Source organism: Herpailurus yagouaroundi, unplaced genomic scaffold, assembly GCF_014898765.1.
Source record: "Herpailurus yagouaroundi ecotype Mexico unplaced genomic scaffold, PumYag 186, whole genome shotgun sequence".
In the NCBI taxonomy this organism is placed as follows: domain Eukaryota; kingdom Metazoa; phylum Chordata; class Mammalia; order Carnivora; family Felidae; genus Herpailurus; species Herpailurus yagouaroundi.
The window spans coordinates 39,890,034-39,905,160 of NW_024412417.1; the positions used below are offsets into that span (position 1 = coordinate 39,890,034).

General features: G+C 46.6%; 1 protein-coding gene across 5 annotated transcripts in view; it reads right to left on the reverse strand.

Annotated features, from left to right (window-relative positions):
• Window positions 1–7,412: 7,412 nt before the first annotated feature.
• Window positions 7,413–15,127, reverse strand: part of TMEM71 (transmembrane protein 71) — a 28,418-nt gene continuing 20,703 nt past the window's right edge. For all 5 annotated transcript variants that reach the window (XM_040494453.1, XM_040494456.1, XM_040494454.1 and 2 more), the window contains 3 exons: window positions 11,602–11,677; window positions 8,500–8,561; window positions 7,413–8,393 (listed from right to left, as the gene is read on the reverse strand). In XM_040494453.1, coding sequence (XP_040350387.1) covers window positions 8,329–8,393; window positions 8,500–8,561; window positions 11,602–11,677 — 203 coding nt within the window. In that variant the 3' untranslated portion in view covers window positions 7,413–8,328. The remainder of the gene's footprint in view (window positions 8,394–8,499; window positions 8,562–11,601; window positions 11,678–15,127) is intronic.

Here is a 15,127-nt window from a genome sequence, read left to right on the forward strand (position 1 = left end):
GGGAGGGAGGGAGGGAGGGAGGGAGGGAAGGAAGGAAGGAGAAGGAGGGAGGGAGGGAAGAAGGAAGGAAGGAAGGCAAGAAGGAAGGAAAGAGAGGGAGGGAGGAAGGAAGGAAGGAAAGAAGGAAGGAAGGTAGGAAGGAGAGGGAGCGAGGGAAGAAGGAAGGAAGGGAGGGAGGGAAGGAGGGAGGGAGGAAAGAAGGAAAGGAACAGAGGGAGGAAGGAAAGAAGGAAAGGAGGAAGGAGAGGAGGGAAGGAAGAGGAAGAGAAAGAAGGAGAAAAGGGAGTGGGGGAAGAGGGAGAGAGGAAGGGGAAGGGAGGAAGGGGGGGGGAGGAAGGGGGAGGGGGGAGGGAGGGAGGAAAGGAGAACACATGGATATACTGGATACGCTACATTTTAGTTTGTTTCCCGCTTCCTTTTTGATAAAGGGCCTTTAAAACTAACTTTTGTTGTGTGGCCATCTTGAACTCCACACTGGGGGTGGCTATGAGATGACTTTCCTACAGGGTGACAGCTGATGGCTGCCCTCTCACTAAATCATAGCAGGGGGCTGGGCCTGACATCTGCCGGAGCCCTCTGCTTCCAACAGGACAATGGCAGCACGTTTGACCCCAGATGGCGGCTGTTTCCATGCCCAAAGTCCTTCTCACCGGGTGGCTTGTTTTCGTATCTCATCAACCTTGCAACCGAGACGGGTTTCTTGGATAAACACCAAGATGTTGGCAGTGGCCGTCTCTGAGTTGAGGGATTATGGGTAACTTCTCTCGTTTATTTGAATGTTCTCATTTTTTGTTAAAAAAAAAAATGATGGTGAATCACTTCCAAAATAAATAAAATCAGATTATTCATTTCATGAAAGTGAATCCTTCCTCATGCCACTGTTTAAGCTCACTTTCTCTTGCTTGGTGTTCTCCATGACAGTTCAGTGATAGTCCCCTCCCCTTGAGAGAGAACCACAAGGCATGGCCTTAGGCCTATTTTCGGAGAAGCTGTTACTATATACCTAGCATCAGGGAGGGTGGGCCGCTCTGGGATGTGGTTCTTGATTTTTCCTTTCACCAAAAAGGCGGAGAAAGAGAAGACGAAGCTGGTGAGGCCGCTGGCATGGAGATTCAGCTCTCTCCCCTTGCCCACAGCAGAGCCCTTGTAGACTCAACCCGAGTGTCACCCACAGGGAAGTGTGCCATTTCAATCTGCTTTGGGCTGGAGGATGGGTCACCTTCCCTCTCCACAATGCAAATGCAAGATGACCTTCTGCATTGAAAATAAAAGTCCGGAGGCACCAGCCTTGGTCTCCTCCCCCACCCCCAGCCCCCCGCCCACCTCCCACTCCTGCATTTCATTTCCTTTGTTTTCATTTCTTTTAAGACTCCCAAAGGGTAAGAAAATTTTTGCCAGCTTGTAGTATCCACCTGCTAAATCGCTCCCCACCCCCTAGGTACCCACCGGGTCTGGCTCCCTGGCAGGTGCTGCTTGCAGCTGTAGCCCATTTCACCCAGCACGGGACAGATGGAGGGGTACAGCCATCACAGTGGGATAGGGTTTTTGTGTGTGTGTGTTTTTTTTTTTAATACGTGATCAGACCTTCATCGGGGCCTGGTAGGGAAGTGTGGCATCGAGGCAAAGTATGCCAAGGTAGCAGGTGTCTGCTCCGCCGTGTTGCATGAGCAGTAGTGGGATTCCTTTCGGGGAGGAGGGGGGTGGTTGGCATCCCCTGCGGCACAGGCAGATCATTTTGCATCTGAGTTGCTTTGAAGTAACCACCGACCCTGTCCGGAGAAGCATTGAGGGGAAATGACACTGGGGTCTCCAAGACCTGAGCGGAACCCGGGCTTCGGCGATCGTGAGTTGTGGGACGGCATGACGCTCGCATTCTGAGGTCTGCCTTCCTCACCTTTAAAACGTGGCTGTGGTGGAGTCTGCGAGAGCCCGCGGGGCATCCACATGCTCCCCTACACGTCCCAGCTCTCCCGCCACCATGGTTGTGTACCTCTCACCTTCACTCGTGGTGCGGCAGGGAAGGGATATGTCCCTCCCCAGTCTAAGGCAATTAAGTGGGCAAGCTTGGAGGTCAATGGCTTGGTTAAAAGATAACGGAGAGCCAGTCGGCCCACATTAGTCAACTGTTGTCTGGTCACGGCAGCTACAATATGAAGTCAACCTTGGCAGGACCTCGGTAGGGATTATAGAGAAGGCGGGTACAACGTCTCGCACGTCGTACAGGTTCCGTCAAAATGGCTGGTCTTCCCATGAGCCGACAGCTATGGAAGCTGACACGAGCAGAGGGCCTCCAGCAGACGCGACGGCACCACGTGACCTCTCTCTCCTGTGGCGTCTGGGTCGAGTCATCCCTCTGAGATTTGAGAATCTTGAGGTACGAGAAAGAGGGCAAAGGTCACAGGTTGGCTCTGGTCATTTAACCTCTTGCCCCCCGGGACACTTTTTCCGGAGTTAGCATTTCTGGAGAGAGTGACTAGGGCAATATTTAACCTTCCGGGTGCCAGGCCGTTCACCCGTAACGCTTCCAGCAGCAGTCAGTAACGGGCAGGGCAAGGGCCGAGGGGTCACACAGACCTGGGCGTGACTCCTAGGCCCCCTACGTGCCCTCCTTGTGCTTGGGAAGGTTATCAAAGCTCTCTAAGCTTACTGTAAAATGGTGGCTATTATTCCTGCTGAATTTGTTGGGGTTATCCAGAGAAACAGAACAGGATGTATGATGGGTGGATGGATGGATGGATGGATGGACAGATGTAGAGCTACACAGATCTGCATCTAGATATCTATGGATATATATACAGATGGTCGCTGACCGACAATGGTTCTTACGATTTTTCAACTTTGCATTGCCGAAGCGATAGGCATTCAGTAGAAACCACACTCAGAATCTGTGCAAAGGGGCTTTGCAGACGGGATTAAGTTAAGGATCTTAAAATGGAGAGACTATCCTGGATTACCTGAGCGGGCCCAACATAATCACAAAAATCCTCATCAGAAAGAGGCAAGGGGTCAAAAGTCGGAAAAGGGGGCGTGACAGCAGAAGCAGAGGGATGTGTTTTGAAGAAGGAGGTAGGGCCCGAGGGTCAAGGAATGGAGGCAGCTTCCAGAATCTGGAAGAGCGAGGAAATGGGGTCTTCTCTGGAGAGTCCAGAAGGAACGCAGCCCACTGACGTCTTGATGAGACACTCCTAAGACTCATTTTGGGGCCATCGGACCTTCAGAACTGTAAGATAATACACTTATTTTGTCTTAGGTCATCAACTCTGCGGCAACGTGTCACTGCAGTGATAGGAAGCTTAAATAATTGGGGAGGAAACGTCCCCGACACAATAAAGTCTGACATACTTGTAAACAATCATTTTTATTGCTGCATCTAACTTTGAAAGGTATTATCATGTAAACGTAGTGACCCTCTATAAAACCGTGCACAACACAGAAGACAGGCAACATAAGCAATTCTCAAGGTGTGCTCTCCTGACAGAGCATCAAAACAGCAGGCTCTCGGGGCGCCTGGGTGGCTCAGTCGCTTAAGAGTCCGACTTTGGCTCAGGTCATGAGCTCATGGTTGGTGAGTTCGAGCCCCGCATCGGGCTCTGTGCTGACAGCTCAGAGCCTAGAGCCTGCTTTGGATTCTGTGTCTCCCTCTGTCTCTCTCTGTCCCTTCCCCACTGGTGTCCTGTCTCTCTCACTCTCAAAAATAAATAATAAAACATTAAAAAATTTTTGAAAAAAAGAACTGCCTAGCTGGAGAACAGCATGCAGAACAAATCTGAATCGCAGGCCACATTTACTTCGAGAACAGGCACCATGTGAGAGCAATGACAGGGAGCGTCTTGTCCAACTCTTTCGCTGGCTGTACAATTGTACCGTGTTTATGCATGTCAAGGCGCTCAAGTGTTTTGCCTTTTTTTTTTTTTTTTTGACCCTTAAAGATCTTCTTCTGTTCTATTTTTAATAGCACATGAGTGAAAGGCGATCATGAACCCCAAGAAGGTTGCAATCTTGGCAAGGAAATGGTTCAAAAGAAGAAGGTGCTTTCCCAAAGAGAGGCTCTCTCCTGCCCATTTTCCACGAACCCTCATCTACTGTCACCAACTCCCATGAAGCTGCTCCCTGGGGAGAATGAACTTTTTCTTCACTGTATTTTATGTGCAAAGTGCAATTTATTTACTTTGTTATTTATTTATTCGAGAGAAAGAGAAAAAAAGAGAGAGAGTAAGCAGGGGAGGGGCAGAGGGAGAGAGGCAGGGAGACACAGAATCCAAAGCAGATTCCAGGCTCTGAGTTGTGAGCACGGAGCCCGACACGGGGCTCGAACTCATGAACCGTGAAATCATGACCTGAGCTGAAGTTGGATGCTAAATGACTGAGCCACCCAGGCGCCCCATATTTACTTTCAAGTTGGTATTAATTGAACAGTTCAGCAAGGGATAGGGGTTTGTAGGCAGGCCCAGGAATTTGCATTGTTAAAAGCGCCTCATGGAATTCTCTAGATGAAAATTCATGTATGAAAACAATGCCTCAGGGAATAAGAGGGGACCATCTACCCACGTGGTTGGTTCTCTATCACATTTCCCAGCCAGTTCCCTTTCAACTGCTAGCGTTGGCAAAGTAAAGACGAATTGATATTATCTTCCTGAGCAGATTACAATTTAGGAAAGCAAAAATGAGATTTAAAAAAAAAAAAAAAAAGACACATAACCAAATTAAAATGGCTTTTTCTCAATAATGTAGTTGCTCACTCCCTTCCAATAAAGCAGTTGATTCCAAGCAGACTGCAAATCAGACAATTTCTGGATATTCAGATTGAAGTCATTCGTCAGAGACCGTCCTACGTGGTTGGCAAATTTTGGCAAACCTGGAGCAGAGAAAAGAGGAAAGAAATACATGATTCATCCAGATAGACAGGAAACGCGGTAACTGCTGAAATCACTGTGCACACGCACACGCACACACACTAGCTTGAGTAATCATAATTAGGAAGAGTAGAGCCTCAACTTGGAGGAGCTTTCATATTTATCCCAGCTCGGTGCTTACTTAACCACCATTTTATATTATTTTCTTTTCCCACCTGCACCACTTCCTCTAGAACAGAAATCCTTACAGGGTAACAAGTGGGTTTTCCCCATAGTCTATTCATTCATTCGCCAGTGACGTAAGCACACATTCCAACAGGTAAGGGCAGAGAGAACAGAGGTTACCCATCTTGTTCCTCTGAAGTCATAAATGTGCAGAATGCGCCCTGCTGATGCTAACGCACGACTGGCAACATGGGACAACTGTGATGGCCTTCATTTGGAAGGGACGCTTGGGCCACTGGTGAACGATACAGACAGTCCCCAAACTCGCAGGCTTTAAATTTAACAAAGAAGGTGGCTGAATGAAAATCGCATTACGGGACGGGAAAGGTTTGTTTGAGAACTATGAAGTGTGAAAGGAGAGGACCCTAATCTAATCTACTATGCACGCTGCAAGACAGGCAGGGGACGGCTGTTCCGCTCATGAGTGTCGAGCTGAATTAAGTACTTGTCCTCCAACCCCTTAGATTTTCATCCTTGATTGTTGGAGGAGCCTCATGAGTCATCCTTGACTCTCGATATTAATAACCATGTCTTTGGCTTATTAGCTTCTGGATATGTTTATGTGTGAGGGAAAGGGTTGCAAAATCTTTAAGATACAGACACGGAGCTTTTGGCTATAAAGGAAGTACTTTAAGAAATGGTATAGCAAATCCATCCAATTTAATGAATACTTACGGTGTATCTATTCTTCTCTTTTTTTACGTTTATTTATTTTTGAGAGAGAGCGTGCATGGGGGAGGGGAAGAGACAGAAGGAGACACAGAATCCGAAGCAGGCTCCAGGCTCCGAGCTGTCAGCACAGAGCCCGACGCGGGGCTCGAACTCACGGACCGCGAGATCGTGACCTGAGCCCAAAGTCGGACGCTTAACCGACTGCGCCACCCAGGCGCCCCTGGTGTATGTGCTATTCTCAAGACATTCAGATGGATACAAAAATGAAGTCAACAGTCCTTGTTTTCACGGGTCTTAAATGCAACAGTGTGTGTCCATGAGGCTGGGGAGGGGGCAGCAAATAAGAAAAAAAAAAAAAAATGGAGAGGGAACAAGAGAAGAACAAGTTAAAGTATGAACACAAATAACCAAAGGAGGAGGGATCTTATTGAAGCTGTGGATGAGAGTGTGTAGGAGAGAAATATCATCCTGATCCTGGTCTAATTTCTTTTAGGAGATAACAAAATGAGGAGCTCAGGACAGCGGGAGGTGCCCTGAAAGCGACAGGTGACGCTATCCCCTGCAGGTCAGAGATTGGCATTCCAGGAGGCCTTCCCTGCCTGCTTCCCCCATCCTCCTAGTCTGGCAGAACTTCTGTCCCGGTGTTCCCCTAGCCTCTGTGCTAACTCTGTACTTGCACTTAACCCTATTAAATGCGACTTTACCTTGCCCTTTACGTGTCTCTTTAGACTCAGAAATCCCGAGGCCTTGGCACAACAACCTTGGCACCTCGGGGAAGTGTGCGACCCTTGGGAGAGACTCCATCAATGTCTGCTGAGCAGAACTGGACATTCAGCGCAGCGCAGAATGTATCGTAAGTTCTCAGCAGAGATTTAGGAAGGCTAAGTGATGCCACTTTAGAAATCAAGGGGTAAAGAAGTTACAAACCATCTTTCCAGGGTTCTCACAGTTGATGTGCAAGGAATTACCCAGACAGGTTGTTAAAACTGAAGATCCCTCAGGAATTGGATTCAGAAGAGCTGGGATCAGGATAGACGCTCCCCAGTTGGTTCTAGAACAGATGTCCCCGTGCCATGCTTTGAGAAACTCTGCGCTCGTTACAGTCCCTAACAAGGTGAGGCTGGTCTTTTCAATTAATTGCACAAATTCATCTTAAAACCCAGAAGGAAGGGATTTAAACAATGCACACCATCTGCCAAGCAGTGACAGTTGGACGTTGAGTTACGAAGTGGCTCTGTGGCTGGAAGTCTTTTGTGTAGACCTCGTTGGTTGGTCCGGTCCTGAACAGCGCGACATCACAGCCCAGAAAGCTGAACATGAGTGCCAATCTGTCCTCAGCGCTGGCTGAGGTACACTTCTAAGTTCTGCAGACACGGAGAATAACCCGCATCCAGAGGGTAGGAAGTGAGGGTCTTAGAGGAGTTTTATTTTATTTATTTTTTTTTTAATTTTTTTTTTCAACGTTTATTTATTTTTGGGACAGAGACAGAGCATGAACGGAGGAGGGGCAGAGAGAGAGAGGGAGACACAGAATCGGAAACAGGCTCCAGGCTCCGAGCCATCAGCCCAGAGCCTGACGCGGGGCACGAACCCACGGACCGCGAGATCGTGACCTGGTTGAAGTCGGACGCTTAACCGACTGCGCCACCCAGGCGCCCCAGAGGAGTTTTAAATAAATGTTATTAATAGACAAGCGCTAAAGAATAAGAAGTTCTTGGGTGACCTCGGGACCCAATTTTCTAACCACGAGGTGGACCACATCTTAGCTATATCAAAGCCTGTCCCCAGAAGCCTGGAATGCCAGGAAAGGAAGGGAAACATCGCTCAGACTGTCAGGAAATCAATACTGGCTGGAGTCCTAAACAAAATAAATCTTCACCAAGTCCCATTGTGATTTCAGCATTAACACAGTGATTTCATAAATAGGGCGGCACAGCGTCGAGAGCAAAGGCCGGTGAGCTAATTTGAATTATAGAGCTCCGTCTCTAAGCTATGGGAGCTGGCCTCTGGCAGCCATATAGAAGAGGGGGTCATTAACACAATCCATCTTGCAACGGGATGGGGTTTTGCAGGCCGTTTGAAATTCTGTGAGCATCTCACCCAGACCCCAACAACACTCTGAAATATGATGAGCCAGGGCAGTCAGCACGCAGGGGGATCGTGAAGTGAGTGAGAGGTGGCAGAGACATCACACTTTGCAAGCGAGACCATTTCGTGGGCAGTTTGCCAGCTATTTGGGGCACTGTAAGATAAAGGCCTCTTAATAGGTATTTATAAAGTGCAGCGCTATGAACCTATAAAAACACTTTAACAGGGGACCTACGCATTTTAGGTTCACGTTATTTATTAAGTCCTAGTGCCTTGAAGCTTAATTTTCTCAATTTTGAAGAACTGGTAAAAATGTAAGAGACTGGATGAGAACGCTATGAGATTTTAGCATTAACAGAAAGTATTCTTCGAGACAGATGACGGGGACGCTTCCTGTGCGTGGTCATTGCCATCCATTAGGCAGCCAAAAGCAGTCTCAGGTAGCCGGCTACAGTCAGCTTCGTCAGGATGATGGTAACACAGTCAACACTTACTGAGCACAGGCGGTGGCTTCGAAATAGTCGGCAAGGCTGAGAAACAACGATGTGACAGTATCTTGGATAAGAAAGAGAGAATATCTAAGAATCGCTTCAAAATGACCAAAATTGGACTCAAGTACAGGGCAGGGATCAGAGGAATAATTGGAGAGATTGTTACTTACAGGCAGTAGTTATCGCCAATGGGCACATGAGGACACTGGCCAATATCCCTCCCAGAAAGCACCTGAAACAACAGAATTTCCCAGGTTTCGTAAACTAGCGACGCATTTCCAAAGTGTGGGCTATTCTTTTGGACTAACGTCTCGTGATTTCAAGATTTGCTATAAAACTTCAGTAATAAACATAGTGTGGTTTTGGCCAGACAATAGACATACAGGTCAATAAAAGAATGGAGAGACCAGAAATGAGCCCATACAGATACAGTTAAGCGAGTCTTAACAGAGGAGCAAAGGGAATTTCATGGATAAAGGAGAGTCTGTCCAACAATAGTGTTGAAACAATTGTACATCCACATGCAAAAGAATGAGCCTCCGCATATACATCACAGCCGAACACAAAATTTAACGATTTAACTCAAAGCGAGTCGTAGTCTGAAATGTGACCACAAAAGTACAAAACGTCTACATAAAACAAAGGAGAAAATCCAACTGCTTTACCACCTCACCCCAAAAGTGTGTTAAAATGTCAGGTTTTTACCAATCTGATGGGTGTTGCTTCAGAGAGTGGATTTAAAAAAAAAAAAAAACCAGAATAATTTCTTGGTTGTTTTTAGTTTCAAAACATGAATCACTGGAAAAAGTCATAAATACATACAAAGGGAAAGGGAAAATATCATCGAAAAACTCCATTGGCCTAAAGCAGCCACTGTTAAATTTTGATGAATACCCTTTTTGACATCCCCTTGTATGCCTTTAAAAAATTCGTTTAAATTGAGATTTGAAAAATGTACAGTAAAGCCTTTAAAGTGCACATCTCGGTGGTTGTTTTTTTTAACCTGAACTCCCGCATTCACCACCCGAGTCAAGATATAGAATTATTTCCAGCAGTCTCTAACGCTTCCTTTGCCCTCCTTCCTATTCTTTCCCCCAGAATTAACCACTCTTCTTTTATCTATAATAATGGATTCCTTTCGCCTTTCCTTGAATTTTGTAGGTATCTGAAATGATAGAGACTCATGTCTGAGACCCATTCATGCTATTACCCATGTCGATAATTTTTCTCGTAACCAATCTCTCACTTCAATAATCTTTTTATTTTTCAAACAACTTTAGATACACAGGGAAGTTACAGACACAGTACAGAGGGTTCTCATACACCTTTCAGCAACTTTCCCGATTACCAGCATCTTAACGCTTCTATGGCACATTGTTGGAAGTGACGAGCCAACATTGCTGCCTCGCTAATAACACCATGTGCCATTTGTAACTTACGGTTTTCCCTAATTTGCCCGTGTTCCATGACGGCATCCGGGATGCCTCAGACATTTAGTCATGGCTCCTTGGGTTCCTCTGGGCTATGACAATTTCTCAGACTCTCCTTGGTTTTGATGACCTTGACAGGTTTGAGGAGTCCTGTCCAGATAACGTGTAGAAGGTCCCTCGACCTGAGTTTTCCTCTGGTTAGACTGGGGTCCAGAAGGCCACAGGGGAGAAGTGCCACTCTCATCACCTCGCATCAAAGGTACATGCTATCCACGTAACTTAGCCCTGTTGATGTTAACCTTGACCACCTGAGGTCACATTTGCCCGGCTTCTGAAGTTTCCTTTCCCCCTCTTTCCAGGTTCTGTTTCTTGGAAGCAAGTTTCTAAATGCAGCTCAGGCTCAAGGGACAGGTTGTCCAGTTTCCTTCTTAAGAGGTGGGGGCACGGCAGGGGGATGGGGAGCATCTACAGGAATTAACCGAAGAGGAACATTTCACTGACAGTTCTGTGAAATCACATAAAAGGTCCCATGATCCATGATGGTTGGGAAACGCTAAGTTCAATAAAGCCAATCATGTTTCTTCATGACGTTATTTCACCGGGCCTTTATGATGCTGGTGCACAAATGGTCCTCTGACCTGGGATATACAATGCAGACTTTTGCAAATTTATTTTTAGCGCACGACCTCCCCCACGTTTCGTTCTTTTGGTCCCATTGTGATCCAAAAAGCCTTAATACTTCTTAAACCTCATCATTATTTGGGACGCTTATTTTAGAATACAGATTCTCACTAGATCTAAACTCGTATCACAAGGGTTGGGATTCAGGACCTGGTATTTAAAAACACAACTCTCCCAAGTGATGTGAGGTATCCGACCCTCAGGAGGCGGGGTGTGACAGCAAGCAGCATTTGCTGACCGGAGCACAAGCACCACAAAGACCCCAGGTCTGGACCACTTATCCCTGTTTCACTGATTGAACAATATCGATGAGCCCCTGGCACTGGGGATACAGAAGTGAAGGAGATGCTCTCAGGTGGTTCACATTCTTGTGGAAAGAGATTGATCATTGACATTTAAACAGCTGAACATATAACAGGTCAGGTGGTAAGTGATAAGTAAAGACAAGTAAAGTGAGGTGTGTGTGTGTAGAGAGTGGCAAGCTATTTATACGGTGTTGTCATGGAAGATCTCGCTGATGATGTGACCGTTGAACAGATTCCAGAAAGAAGTAAGGGACACGTGTTAAGAAGCTTTTTAGAGAAGATCGCACTAGGCGGAATAAACAGCAAGTGCAAAGGCCCTGAGGCACAAGTGCACTTAGCACAGGAGGGATATGACCATTGCCCTGTAGACTTGGGCAAGAAAAGAATAGGAGGGGTATGGTGGACCGAGGGTAGGACAGAAACATGCCTATAATCAGGCAAGAGCATCATGTGATCTGAGGTGCTGAGTGGACTTCCCAGGAACAGACACTTTATGTTAAGGTATAAAAACATAATGAGAAAGATGGAGTCCCAGTGGGGACTCCAAGTGCCCTTGAACTCCACGCGGGATTACTTAGTTTGTATCCGTAATAGGGAGTCACTGAGGATTTAAACGAAGGATGATACATAATAAATTCCAATTTCTAGCAAGATCCACTGGCTTTCGTATGCTTTGTGAGATGATGAGAGGAGGGACGTGATCGCAAAAGGGGCACTGAAGGGGCACGGGCAAATGAACAGATCTTAACCACAGAGCTACCGAACATGCATTGTGGAATAAGGCAAGGACATTATCAATCAGTTACAGCTTCCTTAATTATGAAACACTGCTGCGTGCAAATAAAATCTGCATTACCTTGCACATGCACAAATGATTAAGCACGCGGCCAGTAGAAATGCTTGAAAGAAGATGTCTCTCCACAAACTGGTTTCTAAGAGGAAAAGTAAAAATAAATGAATTAGAAACCATCGCTGATAATCTTGGTACAACAAAATTGTACTGAAGTTTCTTTTTTATATAAGAAAAAACAGACAAAAAGACCCCACAGACACCGAAACAACGACGCGGTTTTCAAATGTATGTCATCTCGAGCAATTTGCCCTAAGTAACAAGATAAAATTATCAAATGCCGTACAGGTCTACTCATTAGATAATTTCAGCAAATAATACATTGTTTCTGTCATTACAAAATGATTCTACTACGGGGCTCCTGGGTGGCTCAGTCGGTTCAGCGTCCAACTTCGTTTCAGGTCATGATCTCACGGTCCGTGAGTTCGAGCCCCGCTTCGGGCTCTGTGCTGACAGCTCAGAGCCTGGAGCCTGCTTCGGATTCTGTGTCTCCCTCTCTCTCTGTCCTTCCCCAGCTCCCACTGTCTCTCTCTGTGTCTCAAGAAATGAATACATGTTTTAAAAAATTAAAAAAAAAAAGATTCTACGACATAAACAGTTTGGGGGCTTGCCTTTTACGGTAATGTTGGGGAACCACTTGGAAGAATGTAGGCCAGTGTCAGAAGTCTAATTCTGAGGATGACGCCTAAAACTTGGACAGCGCCTTGTCATTCACAAAGAGCTTTCATACCTCAGCTCATCGAATCAACACAACCGACCTGTAAGGAAGGAACCATCGTCCTCACTCTGCACGTGAGAAGACCAAGACTGAGGGAAGATGAAGTTTGTTCAAGGTCACACAGCTCTGAGGCGCCAGAGGCAAGATTTATAAACCACGTCTAGCCAGAACATAATGTTTTGCCTGAAATGGGGCAGGGAAAGAGAATGGCCACTTTGCATGCTGGGAGTCTCCAAAGGACAGAAAAGAGAACGTGTATTATGAACTATTTGTCCCCGCAAAACTCTGCTATCAGCAAAGGATTTCGGTGTTCTAGAGCCACGGTGGCGATGACAGCAAATCCTCCAGCCGTTACAATCGTAGGCGTTAAACCGATCACGAACCCGGCTATTATTCCAATCACCTGAAAGAAATCAGGGTTGGTTTAGGGATGATCACATAAAGATCCAAGGAAAAGGATAAACGGACCTTACCTTAATTTTCCGCCCAATGCTTCAAAAGCTCAAGTTTGCCACAGTTGTTTAAAACTTGGAGTGACTTTGTGCGGCGAATGTGTTTATTTTTGCTATTTATGCTATGAATGAAGATTGAGTCAGCTAACAAAGCCTACTTAGTCCGTAATGTGGGCGGAATACTGAGGATTGGCAATGTGAAATATAGCAGTTGTGAATGATGTCACTGCCAATGTACAGTATTTCATGTATACTGTGAATTAAATAAGTTATTGTGGGCTCAGCCGAACGCTCAGCCATCCTTCTGAAGTGTGTTTGTATTCTTAGCCGACTCTGATTTGACGTGGAATTTGGAAAACATTGCCTCACAGAAACAAGTCCAGCTTGACAAACTGCTAAAATCATTAGACTTTGAATAGTGAACAGAGCCCGGTTTAAATTCCAGTTCTACAAAGATCCAATTGTGTCATTTGGTACAAGGTATGCACTAGTTCATCCCATCAGTAGCCACTCACGTAGTATCTAGATTGGCTTAGCGCGACTGTCACTTCCTTCAAGAAGCCCTCCTTGATTCCTTCCACTCCCCTGTGGCCCTCGGCTGCCCCCTCTGCGTACCCCCTTATCCCTCGTGCATTTCCGTCAACAGTGTTTTCATACTGAATTAAAATTGCTGTTTTCCGGGGCACCTGGGTGGCTCAGTTAGTGGAGCGTCTGACTCTTGATTTCAGCTAAAGTCATGATCTCATGGATTGTGAGTTCGAGCCCCGCATCAGGTTCTGTGCTGACAGTGGGAAGCCTGCTTGGGATTCTCTGTCTCTCTCTGTCTCTCTCTCTCTCTCTCTCTCTCTCTCAATAAATAAAAACTCTTAAAAAAGTTGCTGTTAAAAAAAGTTGCTTAAAAAAGTTGTTTCTCTAGATTTCCCCACTAGATCGCAAGCTCACTGAGAACAGTCAGCATCTATCTGCCGTTCTTGGTGGCAGTGCCCATATTTTTCTGGGGACCTACCTCTCCCTCCTCAGTGCATGGTTCACGTGGAGACTGAGTTCCCTCCCAGCATGGGATCCGCTCCCAGCCATTTGGAGCTTCACAGACTTACGGACAAAGTGATTGGCTTTGCCCTGTAAAAGTGACCCTTCCAGAACCAATGAAACTGGGCACCTTATCAGAACTTGAGAAGGTTCTCATCTCTTTCCGCTGGACTGGAATCTGGGAAGTTGCAGGCACAAAGCCACCGAGAACCTCCACGGAGTAATAGCTTTTTGAAAGAGGAAAGTACACCCGGAAGACAAGAGACAACACAAGGAGAGATCGACAGGAATCTGCAATCTATGCCCGGAGTTTTCATTAATGAACCAATAAACCGTGTTACTGATTAATCCATCTTGAGATGGGTTTCCATCCACTGGCATATGCTGACCGACAAAGATAATGTGGGGCAGGCCTACATCCTAAGCTGGTAGAACATAGCCTGGGCTGCGCATTCACAGTCTACACGCGAAGGAGATAGAATTGAATCGGAGGGAGACCTTGTCCACCCAGGGCTTCATAGCCAGGTGGAGAGGAAAACCGTCTCCGTAGAGATAGCATTCAGAGCGCTAGGGAATCGGAGGGATGTGCTACCTCTGCCAGCCAGAAGGGGGCAGACGAGGCCCCACAGAGGTGTTCTTTGCTTTGGCCCTTGAAGGAGTAGGAGCCTTCCGGGAACAGCAGGTGGGACACACATTCCAGACACAACAAAGAACACGTACAAAGGTTTACATGACCTGTCTAAACTTGAGTATTCTTATCTCCAGAATGGAGACAGCGCACCTGATCGGTCCGCCAGTTTCAGAGCACCTGCTCTGTGCCAGGCGCTCCGTGGGCAGGTTGGCATCCACAGATGACTGAGACACAGTGCCCATCCTCAAGGAGCTCCCAGCCTGCTGGACAAGACGCAGAAATTCACATGCCACCACAGCGGAGGGAACGGGCACGAAAGAGGGGAGCCGTGAAAGCCAGATGAACACACAAAAAAGGGTCGCTTTAACGAGCTCCTCCCCGGAAAACGGGGTGGGGTCCCCGGAGCAGGTGGCTGTGGATGATCCAGAAACCGTCTAAACGGTAAAAGCCGCGTTCTCTGTCATCCCAACACCTGGAAGGGACCTACAAAAGCCTTTCAACACTCACCTAGTAGCTGATCTGGGATGGTCAGTAAGGTTCATGGTTTGGTGGAGACAAAGAGGAGACACTTTTTCTGTGTAACCTCCGTCTTATGTAACATAATCTCACATATATTTTGAGTACTTCTCTACATGACACGTGATGCGAAGTGCTTATTTTAGTCATTACAAGGTAGGATCTAGCTCTCTCCACTTACAGATG